At 36.6% G+C, this 15934-nt stretch overlaps 1 protein-coding gene across 4 annotated transcripts; it reads left to right on the top strand.

The window, feature by feature from the left end:
• Positions 1–472: 472 nt before the first annotated feature.
• AMK2 (adenosine monophosphate kinase) lies at positions 473–14161 on the top strand. 4 transcript variants are annotated; one of them, XM_085668818.1, is made up of 10 exons: positions 3476–3688; positions 3771–3998; positions 4089–4201; positions 11674–11984; positions 12062–12148; positions 12267–12395; positions 12489–12623; positions 12822–12968; positions 13135–13209; positions 13750–14161. In XM_085668818.1, the coding sequence occupies exons 4-10, from the start codon at positions 11751–11753 to the stop codon at positions 13852–13854; spliced, it is 912 nt and encodes a 303-aa protein (XP_085524944.1). In that variant the 5' UTR covers positions 3476–3688; positions 3771–3998; positions 4089–4201; positions 11674–11750; the 3' UTR covers positions 13855–14161. The 4 variants fall into 4 exon arrangements, 2 of the variants coding, with proteins under 2 accessions (XP_085524944.1, XP_027911005.1); XM_028055204.2 differs by having other exon boundaries at positions 3771–4201; XR_014986450.1 differs by lacking the exons at positions 11674–11984; positions 12062–12148; positions 12267–12395; ... (2 more) ...; positions 13135–13209; positions 13750–14161 and adding exons at positions 473–593; positions 1029–1203; positions 1461–1683; positions 1816–1989; positions 10072–10351 and having other exon boundaries at positions 3316–3688; positions 3771–4201.
• Positions 14162–15934: the final 1773 nt, after the last annotated feature.

Here is a 15934-nt window from a genome sequence, read left to right as displayed (position 1 = left end):
AAATTATTCTACTTTCCTTATTTTGTTCACGTTATTGTTCGACATTTTAATGATTATTTTGGATTAGATGATAGCATGGACATTTTGTGTGTTTGACATTTTTTGATAATGTAATAATTCTTTTTAAGACATTGAAATTTGGAGTGTGTAATAATTTTTATCGTTTTTCTAAAGTAAATATTGTTATTTTTACTAAGAGGCATATTGACACCTATAATTTTGAAACGAATGCTTTTCTTTGGAGGTATCTCACTACAAAATAATTAATTTTTACTGGCCCTTATTATTTTATGGTTAAATAAGCATTTGGAAATTTTTTCTTTCTATTAATTTTATATATCGGTCACAATCTTTTTTATCCTCAACGGTCATATAGGGCAGATCGATAATTATAGAAAGTAATATTTTCTTTTTAATAATTTTGTATAACGGTCATAAAAAGCAGTCTAATGTACCTTTATCACTGACCCAAAACCCTTACCCACCCATGCCTCATACACTCTTCACGTCTATTAAGTCAAGGATTCCCGAAAGCAACTCAGCGTTCAAATGGCCCAGCACAACCTTTACCCTACCCTTCGTCGTATTTTCAGGTTCATGTGTTAGACAATGTGCCTTCTACGCTTCTACGCATCGACGCAGAGGCTTAAGGGTTGATGAATACAAGATCTTTGGAATTCAAACACTTCGATTTAAGAATTTATGTTCAGATTTTATTTATTTATTTACGACCTGAAATCCACTGAGGTGGTGTTCAAGAATAGCAAAAGAAAATTGTTTTTGGTTTCTTTCTTATCTAATGTTTATCATCGTGTTTCTTCCACTCTTATAGACTCGAAACTACTTGGATGCGTGGTGTGTTTTCTTTTGGGCTGCAACACCAACAACTCTCTTTTCACATATGGACTTTATGCACTCATGAGACATCAACTTGATGCTGCAATAGTATTTTCAAATTTATTTCACATATGTACTTTATGCTCAATGGTATTTTCTTTGAATGCTTATTTATCAAATGCTGTTGGCAGTTTGGGAGGTACGACATGGTAGCGTGATGGCACTGAGAGAGATTTTAGCACATCAAGGTGCTTCTGCTGGCGTATTTAAACCTGACTCACCCATGGGTGGGACCTTGTTTATTGAATTGGAAGACAAAAGTATACCAACCACATTGAAGAGAGAGAGGGAAATTGATTTAAATATGCAAGTAAATGTGACGCTTTTATGCCATGTTTTTTGTAATTAATTCTTTGAAGTAGCTGAATCAGAGTACTCGCATGAATATAAGTTCATCATTTATTTTAGTTCAGAGATTATGCAGAGAATAAATGGTTTTTATAATTTCAAACGGAAGCTTACCTCTAATTCTAGGTTTTGCACTATGGTTTACGTTGTATTGAGGTCAAATGATTGTTTTACAATGGTATATTAGTATTAATATGTTAATCATCTGTTTGCAGTGTAATGAATCTACTGGCAGAAATCTATTCTCAAGAAGATATGGCGCCAAATATGTATGAAGTTTTGAGATTGGGAGACAAGGAAATGGAAAATGGAGGTGGTGGTTCTGGTGATGGCGATGGAGAAGAAAATCCTTATGTGCTTTCAACATTGGCACAACGTTTGTGGCCCTTTATGAGGCATAGTATCACATCTGTTCGCTATTCTGCAATACGGACTTTGGTATGTATTTTCTTTCTTGATTTTTAGTGAAAAAATTGAATCTCATCTTATCAAATGTATTTATCAAATGGTTTCTTTCTCACAATAGGTGGTACAATTGTTGATGTCTTGCCATGAATTTTCTATCTTCAGGAGAGGCTACTTGAAGCTGGATATAAAAGAAGCATGTCTGAGTTGTCTGGTGCTTCATTCTGGCCCTCTTCTATATTTGGAGATACCCTTAGAATCGTATTCCAGAATCTGCTATTGGAAACAAATGAAGATATTTTGCAATGTTCTGAGAGAGTTTGGAGTCTCCTTGTTCAGGTATATGAGATTTGGTTTTGTACAAGGCCTAAAGAAGGTGTATTTCATCTGGTTTCACATTCTGTCAGCTTTTGTGATAGAGAGATAAACATATTTTCAGGACTATATTTTAACTGTTAAACGAAATTAGTTTATATAGTTTCAGAAATCATGTACAGTACTATGTTAAAATAAGTAGTAATATTACATGCGTGCACATCATGATCATTCATGTGTTCCTCTCTTAGGCACTGTTTGGTTTTGAGGGCAGGAATTGAGAAGATAGAAATAAAGAAATAAGTTGTGAATAGAGGATAGTTAAGAAATGAGATTGAATGTTTAGTTGTTTGGTAGAGTAGAAATAGATGAGTAATAAAGAGAGGATTTTGAAAGTTATGTAAATTGATTGGAAGTAAGGATAGAGACAGAAAGATGAATAAGAATGGTGAGAAATAATACAGTGGGTTCCACCCACTATTATTTTATTTATATATTTTCTTTTCTCCTGCCACCTCTTTTTTCCCTCTACTATACCGAACAAGGGGTTAGAGAAGTGATAATTCTTATGGAAACCAGTTGGTATATAAAATATATGTTATTCTATTATCCTACCAACGTAGTCATGTTATACTTTTGAGCTACTATTGCAACAATCTCTTTCAAGCTGGAGCATATAATAATTTACTTTACCATGTTTCTTAGACCTCTAGGAGGCTTTGTAAATACATGTGCTAGCTGGCTGGTCATTTAAGTTGATAAAGCTACTAAAAATGTACCTTTACATGATATTTCCTGGATTAGACTACGATCCATCTCTATGTGTCTATCTATGTGTCTAGTTCTGATAATGGCCTGGTTTGTTTGTGCTTACTTTTTTAAGCGTCTTTCAATAAAATAAACAGATTTCAATTTTTGAATGCCTTTAATCTGCTTATTTTAAAAATATAAAATTTCCTGTTTTTTTAATAAGCACATTCTGTCTGCATAAATAAGTGATTTTTTAGAATTGTTTATTTAAAGAATATTTATTTTAAGTTTGAACAGATTGACTGTGACGTTGATTGTTTATTGTCTTCTTTTTTCATCAAAGTATTTTATGTTGAAAGTTTGCTTTGTTTCATGTAAATCTTCCCACTACTTTATGTATCTAGTCAATCATTGTTGTGGTGTTATAGATGTTTACAGTGGTCCATTTTTTCTGTAGAATTTTCTGCTCACCTCTTCCCTTCTCTACGCCCTAAAAAGTGATTCCATACCACCTTTGGTCGTGGTTGTTTAAATTTTACATGTATTGAATTGATATCTCTATTTTCTAATCCAACTAGTTGTCTGCCTGCTTAATGGCAGTTCTTACGGGTGGTTGCAAGTTCTTACGGGTCTTCTTGGAGTGAACTTGCATCTACACCATTTGGATCAGCATTAGATGCCTCAAAGATGCTGGCCAGTTGCTTTTCCACGAAAAAGTCAAATTAGAGCAGCTGCTAAAATGAGAGCTGCAAAAATTGAAAATGAACGGGGTTTGGAATTTAGTCTTGATTCTATTAAAGGAGCTATTCCACAAGATAGAAATGGAGATGTGGACACATGTGTTACTCATACCCGAGTAGTTACAGCAACTGCTTTGGGATATTTTGCTTCTAAGCTGCCAGTGGGTTCTTTAAAATATGTGATTGATCCACTATGGAGCTCTCTAACCTCTTTCTCTGGTGTCCAACGCCAGGTACGTATTTGAGTGCAGAAATATACAGCTATGCAAACTTCAGCCTTCCCTACCTGCCATTAATTTTTTCTATTGTATTTAGGTTGCATCTATGGTACTTATTTCTTTGTTCAAGGAGATTAAGCTCAAGAATTCGTCCAAAAACCTTGATGGCCTGGTGCCCTCAAAGGTTGGTTGCTGGACTTATTAGCATGTTCTGACCCAGCATTCCCAACAAAAGATTCACTTCTTCCTTATGCTGAGCTTTCCACAACTTATGCAAAAATGCGCAGTGAGGCTGGTCAATTACTAGATGTAGTCAAGTCTTCTGGTATGTTTGATGAGTTATTGACAGCAACACAAATTGAGTTGGACCGCTTGAGTGTGAATGACGCTATTGGTTTTGCTTCAAAAATTCCAGCTTTGTGTAATGATAGTTCTGCAAATGAGTCCTTGGCAAAGAACATCATGGATGATATTGAATCCTCCAAACAGAGACTCTTGACAACTTCTGGATATTTAAAATGCGTTCAGGTATACTTAAAAATTTATTACTTTGAACTTTCTTGAAGTGGTTCGTATTACATGTTTTGTATTTCATGTGTTTTAAGTTGTCGGCAATGATTTTGACTTGCTTATTTACTGTTCATCTGATGATTTGCAGAGCAACTTGCATGTTATTTTGACTTGCAGATTTAGTTTTCTTTGAACAGTTAAACTATTTTCCTGTTCCTTAGTTTTATTCCAGCATATGCATTTTTAAATTTATTTATTGTTTTTATAGTTTGAACTTTCATTTTTAGTCTTAAACTTGTGTAACTAGTTTATTTTACTGTTAGATTTCAGTTTTATTTTGTTGTTCTAAAGTTATAGAGTTGTTAATTAGTTTGTAAACTTGGGTGTTGTGTGTCTTTGTTCTTGTGTTGTGTTTTTGTGTGTTTGTGTGTGTTTTGTTCTTGTGTTGTTGTGTGTTGTGTCTTTGTTCTTGTTTTGTTTGTGTTTTTGTGTGTCTTTGTTCTTGTTTTGTTTGTGTTTTTGTGTGTCTTTGTTCTAGTTTTTTGTTTTGTGTTTGTGTGATGTGTTTTTATGTTTGTAGGGTCTAGGGCCTATGACTAGGGGGTCTAGGACTCTAGGATTAGGGAGTCTAGGACTAGAGTCTAGGAGTAGTTTAGGACTATAGACACTAGGACTAGAATTTAGAACTAGAGTCTAGGATTAGGACTAGGGGGTCTAGGACTAGGGTCTAGGATTAGGGTCTAGGACTAGAGTAGGTTTAGAGTCTAGGTTCTAGGACTAGTGGGGTCTAGGAGTAGAGTTTAGGACTATAGAGTCTAGGACTAGAGTGATTAGGGTCAAGGTTCTAGGACTAGGGGGTCTAGGGGGTCTAGGAGTAGAGTTTAAGGACTAGAGTCTAGGTTTAGGGTCTAGGACTAGAGTAGGATTAGAGTCTAGGTTCTTGGACTAAGGGTCTAGGAGTAGAGTTTAAGGAAAGTCTAGGATTAGGGTCTAGGACTAGAGTCTATAGATTAGGGGGTTTAGGACTAGAGTCTAGGATTAGGGTCTAGGACTAGAGTAGGATTAGAGTCTAGATTCTAGGACTAGGGACTAGGATTAGAGGGTCTAGGACTAGAGTAGGAGTAGGTTTAGAGTCTAGGTTCTAGGACTAGTGGGGTCTAGGAGTTAGGACTATAGAGTCTAGGACTAGAATCTAGGACTAGAGTGATTAGGGGTCTAGGTTCTAGGACTAGGGGGTCTAGGGGGTCTAGGAGTAGACTTTAAGGACTAAGGGTCTAGGAGTAAAGTTTAAGGAGAGTCTAGGATTAGGGTCTAGGACTAGAGTAGGATTAGGGGGTTTAGAACTAGAGTAGGATTAGAGTCTAGGTTCTAGGACTAAGGGTCTAGGAGTTAAGGAGAGTCTAGGACTAGAGTAGGATTAGGGTCTAGGTTATAGGACTAGGGGGTCTAGGGTAGGTTTAGAGTCTAGGTTCTAGGACTAGTGGGGTCTAGGACTAGGGGGTCTAGTCTAGGACTAGAGTAGGATTAGAGTCTAGGTTCTAGGACTAGGGGGTCTAGGCCTAGGGGGTCTAGGAGTAGCGTTTAAGGACTAGAGTCTAGGATTAGGGGGTCTAGGACAAGAGTAGGATTAGGGGGTCTAGGACTAGAGTAGGATTAGAGTCTAGGTTATAGGACTAGGGGGTCTAGGACTAGGGTCTAGGAGTAGAGTTTAGGACTATAGTCTATGACTATAGAGTTTAGGACTAGAATCTAGGACTATAGAGTCTAGGACTAGTGGGGTTTAGGACTAGGGGGTCTAGGACTAGAGTCTAGGACTAGTGGGGTTTAGGACTAGGGTCTAGGAGTAGAGTTTAGTACTATAGAGAGTCTAGGACTAGAGTAGGATTAGGGTCTATGACTAGAGTATTAGAGTGTTCTAGGACTAGGGGGTCTAGGACTAGAGTCTAGGATTAGGGTCTAGGACTAAAGTAGGATTAGAGTTTAGGTTATAGGACTAGGGGGTCTAGGACTAAAGTCTAGTATTAGGGTCTGGGACTAGAGTAGGTTTAGAGTTCAGGTTATAGGACTAGGGGGTCTAGGACTGTATTAGGGTCTGGGACTAGAGTAGGATTAGAGTTTAGGTTCTAGGACTAGGGGGTCTAGGCCTAGGGGGTCTAGGAGTGTTTAAGGACTAGAGTCTAGGGTTTAGGGGGTCTAGGACTAGAGTAGGATTAGGGGGTCTAGGACTAGACTCTAGGTTATAGGACTATGGGGTCTAAGACTAGGGTCTAGGAGTAGAGTTTAGGACTATAGAGTCTAGGACTAGAATCTAGGACTAGAGTATAGGACTAGTGGGGTTTAGGACTAGAGTCTAGGAGTAGAGTTTAGTACTATAGAGAGTCTAGGACTAGAATCTAGGACTAGAGTCTAGGATTAGGGTCTATGACTAGAGTAGGGATTAGAGTCTAGGTTCTAGGACTAGGGGTCTAGGACTAGAGTAGGTTTAGAGTTTAGGTTATAGGACTAGGGGGTCTAGGACTAGAGTCTAGTATTAGGGTATGGGACTAGAGTAGGTTTAGAGTCTAGGTTCTAGGACTAGTGGGGTCTAGGGTTTAGGACTATAGAGTCTAGGACAGTCTAAGATTAGGGTCTAGGACTAGAGTAGGATTAGAGTCTAGGTTTTAGGACTAGGGGGTCTAGGATTAGTGTCTAGGACTAGAGTAGGATTAAGAGTCTAGGTTCTAGGACTTGGGGGTCTAGGACTAGAGTAGGTTTAGAGTCTAGGTTCTAGGACGAGTGGGGTCTAGGACTAGAATCTAGGACTAGAGTCTAGGATTAGGGGTCTAGGACGAGTAGGATTAAAAGTCTAGGTTCTAGGACTAGGAGGTATAGGACTAGGGGGTCTAGGAGTAGAGTTTAAGGACTAGAGTCTAGGATTGGGTATAAGACTAGAGTAGGATTAGGGGGTCTAGGACTAGAGTAGGGGGTCTAGGATTAGGACTATAAAGTCTAGGACTAGAGTCTAGGATTAAGGTCTAGGACTAGGGGTTTAGGACTAGGGGGTCTAGGAATAGAGTTTAAGGATTAGAGTCTAGGATTAGGTAGGGTCTAGGACTAGAGTAGGATTAGGGGGTCTAGGACTAGAGTCGGTTTAGAGTCTAGGTTCTAGGACTAGTGGGGTCTAGGACTGGGTCTAGGAGTAGAGTTTAGGACTATAGAGTCTAGGACTAGAGTAGGATTAGAGTCTAGGTTCTAGGACTAGGGGGTCTAGGAGTAGTCGTAGAGTTTAGGACTATCGAGTCTAGGACTAGAATCTAGGACTAGAGTAGGATTAGAGTCTAGGTTCTAGGACTAGGGGTCTCGGACTAGGGGGTCTAGGACTAGAGTCTAGGACTAGAGTAGGTAGGATTAGAGTCTAGGTTATATGACTATTGGGGTTTAGGACTAGGGTCTAGTCGTAGAGTTTAGGACTATAGAGTCTAGGACTAGAATCTAGGACTAAAGTCTAAGGACTAGAGTAGGATTAGAGTATAGGACTAAAGGGTCTAGGATATAGGACTAAAGGGTCTAGGATTAGGGTCTAGGACTAAAGTAGGTTTAGGGTCTAGGACTAGGGTCTAGGAGTAGAGTTTAGGAATAGAGTAGGACTAGAATATAGGGACTAGAGTCTAGGATTAAGGTCTAGGATTAAAGTAGGATTAGAGTCTAGGTTCTAGGATTAGGGAGTAGAGTTTAGGTCTAGGACTGGAGTCTGGAGTCTAAGACTAGGATTAGGGGATTTAGGACTAGGATTATAGTGAAATAGGGGGTCTAGGGTCTAGGTAGGACTAGGGTCTAGGAATAGGGGGTCTAGGACTAGAGTCAGATTAGGGGGTGGGCCTAGGATTAGGGCCTCGGATTAGGGGGTCTAGGACTGGGGGGATTAGAAGAGTCTAGGATTAGTTTAGGACTATATAATCTAGGACTAGAGTCTTAGGGTATGACTAGGGGGAGGGGAGGGGGTCTAGGACTAGAAGGGATTAAGGGGTCTAAGACTAGTACTAGGATTAGGCCTAGGACTAGTCTAGGACTAGGTAGGGTCTAGTTACTCGGTCTAGGATAGGACTAGAGGTTCCCGTGTCACGGTCCGTCCGGGGGTGGTCCCAGGTAGCGTTCGGGTCCTGCGTTAGGTCCAAGTTGGGTCCGTCCAGGCCAGGTTCGTGCAGGTCCCTTGGGCCGCGTGTATGGGTCCTTGTTTGGCCAGGAGAGTCCAGGTCCCCCCGGTCACCCAGGTCTGACCGATTTTTGGGTTAGGTGACCAATTTCTGGGTCGAGTCATTGGGGTCCATTGGGTGGGGGGTTTCGTACCGCGTCCTAGGTCCGTGTTGGGCCAAGTTTGTGTGGGCCGCGTTTGGGGTCCTTGTCTGGCCAGGTCTCGCGTCAGTGCCAGGTCCCCCCGGTCACCCGAGTTTGATCGATTTCTGGGGTCCTTGTCTGGCCAGGTCTCGCGTCAGTGCTAGGTCCCCCCGGTCACCCGGGTTTGATCGATTTCTGGGTCGGGTCACCAGGGTCTCGTGCCGGGTCCCCGGGTTAGGACACGGGGTCTCGTTGCGTCTTGGGGGACCTGGGGTTCTTTCGGGGTCCCGGCTCCCCGGGTCCTTACGGGTCTCGGGGTTCCGGGTCCGATCGGGGGTTCCGGCTCCCAGTGGGTCTCGCGTTCGTGCGTGTCCTGGGTTCAGAGGTCCGGGGGGTGGCTTGGGGGGTCCGAGGAATCAGGTTCGTGGTTTAGGGGTCTCATGGGACTTTGTGTCTCTTTCATGTAGGATCCTGGGTTCGGAAGTCTGGGGTCCCCTCGAGTCCCGGGGATTTTGGGTCTCGAGCCGCGTCCGGGGTATCGGGTTCGTGAGTGTCCCCCGGGCCGCTCCGGGGGTCCTGGGCCGAGTCTGGGGTCCCAGGTCCAGCCGATTTCTGAGTCGAGTCATCGGGGTCTCTCAATCTGTTCGGGGGGTTCCAGGTCCTTCCAGGAGGACTTGGCGAGGGGACCTGGGTTCTGGGTCCTTTTTCCACGGGTGATCGGGGGTGTCCCGACCGAGGTCTTTGGCTGTGTTCGAGGGTCGGGTTCGTGCGGGTCTTTGGGTTCCGAACCCTATTGTATTTTCTTTCTTTTTTTTGATGGGGTGAAAAGATTAAGTTGCTGCTCTTGATAGTTTGGTTTCATTTTCAAGTGTGGCATCCTTCTAGGATTTGTGATGTCTTATAATTTCATTTTTCTTTGAAATTTACTGAGAGAACATCAATATGTGCCTCGACCACGGGAGACACTAATCAGATTGAGAGAAATAGTTCTAATAATCGCATAAGGCCAACGCGGTTAATACTTCAAAAAGCTTATTATGTCAAAAATGTAAGGAATTTGGCCATGCTATGGAAGGTTGTAGTAACCCAAGAATCTGGTGCTGAAATATCTGTAACTATGTCAAGTAGTTCAAAAGATGAGAACCATCAAAGACAATAGATTGAAAGTTGCTATTCAGGCTGCTTTAATGGGAAGGCATGAAATTTACAAAAAGAAAGAAGTATCTAATCAAACTGATGAGGTTTCTACCTTAGGCACAAATTTGAATTGTTAAATGACTTCAAATGACCCTATTAACTCTTTTTTAGATAATTGAGGTACCAAATTGAACTTAACAAAATAAATGAAGTACCAAATTAGTAATTATCTAAAAGTTACATTTCTTTTAGTATTTTAATCACTAATGGTAAAACTCTTTAAAATGAAACTTTCTTTTAACAGGAATCAAAATAATCTCTGTAAATTTCAAATACAGAAAAAACCTCTCCTTATGAAATTGATTATCCCTTTCATTTGCATCTTGGTTTTCTAATTTCTCACTCAAGCTTTTGTCTTTTTTGTGATTTGTGACAAGGTTACTCGCTGCGAAGTTCTCTTCGAAACTAATCGAACAAAATCTGTCAAAAATTCAATCTTCTTACATCCAATCTATTTGACCGTGCATGTGATCTTTTTAGGGTTGTAAGGATTGTATGTATCCCTAGAGTCACATTTTATTCCTTGCTAACTAGTAGTTTGATTTGTCTTTCCATTTTCTTTAGATTGAGGTAGAGATTTTGTGAATTCAAAAATGACTCTTGGGATTCTTAGTTATTCTGAGGTGAATGAAGCTAATTTTTTCTTTCCCAATTTCATATTGATTTTCTGCCAATTGAATTGTTTGCGTGTTGAATATGATATTTGATGCAATGAACTATTTCTAGTGGTACTGTTGCATGTGCATTTTTGTTTCTTAGTTTTGCTGAGAATGAAATTGAAATGTTGATATGGGAATTTATAAGAATTGAGAATGTTTTATACAAATTAGGAATGATTTGGAACTAAGGATTTGAATCGTTGCAATTTGGTCAATTTGAAATTTTTTGAATAAACATTTAACAGAAATAAAATAAAATATATATTTTTAAATTAAAATAAATTTATTATTCATAAAAATATCTTACGTTAATTTCTCTAAAATTTAACTTTTCACTCGTGTGTAAACTAATTTTAGGTTTATAAATTAGTTAATTTGATTTAATAAAAAATTTATTGTTAAGTATTTTTCAAAATGTTAAGAAAATAAATTAAGAAATTAATTTTTGAAGTCTTAAAAGGTAAAAGTGTATTTTATGAATACATTTTAAGAGAAAAAAAAAGAAGAAGCAAATTGTTTTAAGAACTAGTGTAGTTGTAAAAAAGTAATAGTCAGTTGATAGCAATTTGTTTTTTTTGTCAAAATCAATGACAGGAAACACTGCAAAAATAAATCAAAAAATACATCTTATATTTATTTATTATATTTCTTAAAAATAGAATAAGGAAGGAACTGCAAAAATAAAAAAAGGAAAAAAAAAGAAAAAAGGAAAAGAAGAAAAGTGTTCCATTATCTGATCCCTAACTTTTGACGCTGTCTCTCACACACTCTGCGGCCTCGTTTTCACCGGCGACTTTCTCTGCTCCGGCACCGGAGTCCACCGGAGTGGTCTCTTTATGAGTCTGATTGAAAAATTATTTGTAAAAGATTTTTAAATGAATTATAAATTTAGTTTAAAAACTGAATATTATTATTTATTTTATTTACTTAAATTGGTGAAGTTGTGTGAATTATTCATTAATGACTCAAAGTTACCTTTTAAATTAAATGTTTCAGAGAGCATTTGAGTTGATTTATTTAAAAGTAACCTTTTCTTCTTTTGGCTTGATATACTTCTAAGGCATCTCGGAAGCAAGTCATAAATAATTTTATAGTAAATTTGTATGTAATGATCTTCACATATATCCGAACATGCCTGAATCTATTTTCACTCTAAAAACTAGTGATGAATGTGATTGTTTGAAATGTCCGTCTGTTAAATGTGAATAACTTATATCACTGTTAAAAAAATAATTTACATAATGTTTAAATTTATGCATCGATCAGAAGGAAAACAACATGACAGATAGAAATATAAAATTGGTAAATGTCCTTTGGTAGGTGGATGGCGGCGTGTGTAAAGCGGAAGGGTAAATTAGGAAATATGAAAAGAAAAAGTAAAAATAAGTTTATATGAGATGATGAAGGAGGCGAGTGATATCGAAAGGCGGAGAGAGAAAGAAAGAGAGATGGGTTGCATCGTGAATCTCAACAGCGCAGCAACCGCTTCACTTCGGTTGCCCACTCCGACTGAAGGCGACAAGAAGGAGCGTGGATTTTGTTGTTTTCCCCGTCGCCGCCACCACCGTCGTCATCATCAGTTCCGACCCCCTTCCGCTCCAACCGCCACCAATTCCCGTTCCCATTCTCTGGTTCGTATCTTCATTTTTACTTTTATCATTCATTCTATTTGATTGGATTCACAATTCACCGTCATACACACAAACAGACCGTCACCAATGAAGCGCTCAATGTTATGATTTCTGGTGCTCCCGCTTCTGGCAAAGGCACCCAGTGCCACCTAATCGCCGACAAGGTTTACTTTCTTTCTCTTTCTACTGCTTTTCTACTGCACACACTCACACATCACATAACCTTTTTAGTTTTCCTTCAAATATGCTCATTCCTTCGATTCATCTAAATTATATACGCAGTACGGTTTGGTGCATATTGCTGCTGGAGATTTACTTAGGGCCGAAATTGCCACAGGAAGTGAAAATGGAAAGCGAGCCAAGCAGTATATGGAGAAGGGACAGTTGGTCCCTGACGAAATTGCTGTCATGGTATGTAATCTTTGTAATCCAATCTTACTTTTTCTCTTCAATTCATTCTTGTCCTCTGCTCTTTCTCTTACCCTCCATTTTCTTCTGCTACAGATGGTCAAGGATCGTCTCTTGAAACCAGATTCTAAGGAACGTGGTTGGCTTTTGGATGGTTATCCCAGGAGCTTGTCTCAGGCCACTGCACTTAAGGGATTTGGGTTTGAGCCTCATACTTTTCTTCTTCTAGAGGTAAACATTTTGTTGTTTTCCTTTCAACGTTTCTACCTCTCATTACCCATTTTTTTTCTTTTCATAAACCAGTTGGGTGATATTAGAAAAATGAAGCCAAATGAATGTTAATAGTGATACTATAAAAGCCAATACCATTGATCTTGAATGCAGAAAAGTCAAAGTAGCTTTTCTTATCATTTTCTTTTGATTTTTCAGGTTTCTGAAGACTTGCTTGTGGAGAGAGTAGTTGGACGGAGATTAGATCCTGTAACCGGGAAGATATATCACTTGAAGTATTCTCCTCCAGAGACAGAAGAAATAGCTGCAAGGCTTACCCAACGCTTTGATGATACTGAAGAGAAGGCAAGAATATATCCCTAATCTGTTTTGTTTTGTTTTGTTTGTTTTTTTTTTTGAAAACATATAAATTCTTTTTTTTTAGATTATTATTTTATACCTACACACACGTGTATAGATTATAATTGTGTCCAATTGAATGTTCTTTACCATTGTCGTTTGCTTGACTTAGGTGAAGTTGCGATTGAACACCCATCATCAAAATGTGGAGTCCGTCCTTGCCCTGTATAAAGATATAACTGTTAAGGTATGCTCTTTAAACTCTCTCTTATATGTGCGCACATGCTTGTGCAACAACAAACATATGGCAGAAGCAATCCTGTTCAACATATGTGGAGTGGACATCATTTATAAAGCATTTCCCTATTTATCATTTTTATAGTGGATAATCCATCCACTACTACTGTATAGAACATGGATATCCACAATTGCATACTTGTTCTTGTGGATTAGATGCCAAGTGTATCTCCTCAGCATGAATCAAAAGAAAAAGAAAAGGGACTTTGTGTATTTTGAATTAAACAATAATTAGTAATATAAAACATTTGATGTATTCTGAAAGTGGAACAGTTACATTGGTTGATAGATGCTTGATGCTTAGCTACTTTAAGCTTGAATGTTGTGTTTCTTCGAGTGTTATTAGTGGCTGGTTTCGGTCAGTTTATTTTGTATTCAAGAAGTTTCTATAAAGCAAAAGCTAAGATATAGGAGAAAATATATTTTGGACAGGTCCTGCTCCGTATAATTGGGTGAAACCCACTTAAGCTACCTTTTTTTTTGTCTTCAGATTAATGGAAATGTCTCAAAGGAGGAGGTATTTGCTCAAATTGATAGTGTACTGTCAAGTCTTGTTGAGCAAAGGAAAGCTGCTTCAGGATCCGTGGTTGCATAGAAAACCATCTTTTGACATTTTGGTATAGCATTGCTGGTGATAGTGGATTCAAAGTTATTTATTTAGTCATAAGAGTCTTCATTCAATTTCTCGTGAAGATTATCTCACGGCTTTATATATCCCTCCATTTGGAAAGCAGTGTGATGATTGGTTTGGACCATGAACGAGGACATGTGGCAGTGTAGTAGTGCACAGAATATTTTCCAAGTTCGTTTTTTATGTGAAATAATTACCATAAAATCGATTTTATGTAATGGAGGATTTTGTGAATTATGATTTGCTGGCTCCTGTCACCGCTTGGTCGGTATGTGTTTTCTTTACATTTTCTGTAAATTATTCGTTGATAAAAGAAAACCATACGCTCGATCTTCCGAAAAGGAAAATGACCTATTCTATGTTCTTGATTATATAGTTTGCTTTAATGTTGTAACAGTGTCGTAAATGTGAAGATTAATACTAAAATGGTGTAAAGTATTAACTGCCAGTATTGCTCCAAGAGAATGGAGGTACCTTTTTTAATTTTTTGTTCGTAAGCATCTTAACATCTCCTTGCTGATTCATATATTTCTTAAAGAAACAAGTAACAAGTGTATAATGGTTATTTAGTTATTCACTTCTAATGAGAGTTTTTTTCCCTACAATTTTTAAAATATTAAACTTTAGGCTTTGTTTGAATTGGAGGAAAAGGTCAGAAGAAAAAAAGGTGAGATAGTTGAAAGTGAGTGAGAGAAAAGTTAGCGGGAGATGATTAATGTGATATTACAATGTACGGATACTTTAATTTATGTGAAAATTTTATTATTTTATTTGGATCATGTATCTATATCTTATACAATAGGATATTTTATTAATTTATCAATTAAGTATTTAATTTACAAAATTATACTAAATTACAAGAAATCTTTTACTAATGATTAGTAATTAATCACTATAATTGATTTATAATTAATTTATGTCTTGATTTATAAACTAAATATTATTAGCAATTAAAATAGTTTAAAATATTATAATTGGTTTTTAAATTGATAACTAAAATAGTTCTATTATAAATTAGTTTTTAAATTGATTATCAACATTAATTATTAAAGTTTTAACTACTAAAATAATTAGTCTTTAACATAGTTTTTGTTATTAAAATTGGTGATTATTTAAAAGATTTTTGTTGTAGTATTTTTATAATGACAATAATTCATATTTTTATGTTGAAGATTCTTGTGTATATGATTTTAATTTGATTTTGCACAATAATAATTATATATTTATTATGTTTTTAAGAATTATTATATAATTTTCAATACCTCTTATTATTTTAAAAGATAAATGTATTTTCAAAAATAAATGTATCTATCCCATACATGTATGGTATAAATTTGATTATACATTAATATTTTACATTTAGAAAATAATTCATAAAATAGGTTTTAAAAAATATTTACTTAAAAAATTAAAATTAAAATTAAAGTACAAATTATTACAAATTTTAATAAAAAATATTTTCATAATAAAAATATATTAAAATAAATTATCAAAATTTAAATTAATTAGTATAATTTTATTATTATTTTAATATTTTATTTATAAAGCATGCATTAAAAAATTATTTATTTTATTATTTTATATTATTAATTATTTCATAGTTTTTCTTTTAATTATTCATTTTAATATAGTAGGACAATGTATTTATAAATATTTAATTTTTATTTATAATTTCATATTTAATTTTTTATGTTAGAATAAAAGAATTTTTTTTTATTTTTAATTTTAGTCGGTTACATTTTTCTGTTTAATCGATTATGCGTTTTGTTTATATGTAAAAGTTCATAAAATATTTATAAAATAGTGACATTTTTCTGCATATAAGGATGAAAGTTTGTTGTAGAATTTGTCATCATTTTTCAAAGTTTTACATTTCGTTTTCTTAGTTGTATTTTGATCAACGAGTAAATCACGATAGCACAAAATAAAATGTATACAAAAAAAAAATACTCATATATTATTAGACAATGCACGTCTTATTCGAGGTTTTCTTTATTACATTTATTTAGTTATTTATTATTAAATTACTTTTAGTTCTATATTC

This window comes from Vigna unguiculata, chromosome 11, assembly GCF_037176805.1.
Source record: "Vigna unguiculata cultivar grain cowpea cultivar isolate G323 ecotype 2 chromosome 11, ASM3717680v1, whole genome shotgun sequence".
In the NCBI taxonomy this organism is placed as follows: domain Eukaryota; kingdom Viridiplantae; phylum Streptophyta; class Magnoliopsida; order Fabales; family Fabaceae; genus Vigna; species Vigna unguiculata.
This window is presented reverse-complemented; position numbering and strand designations above follow the sequence as displayed.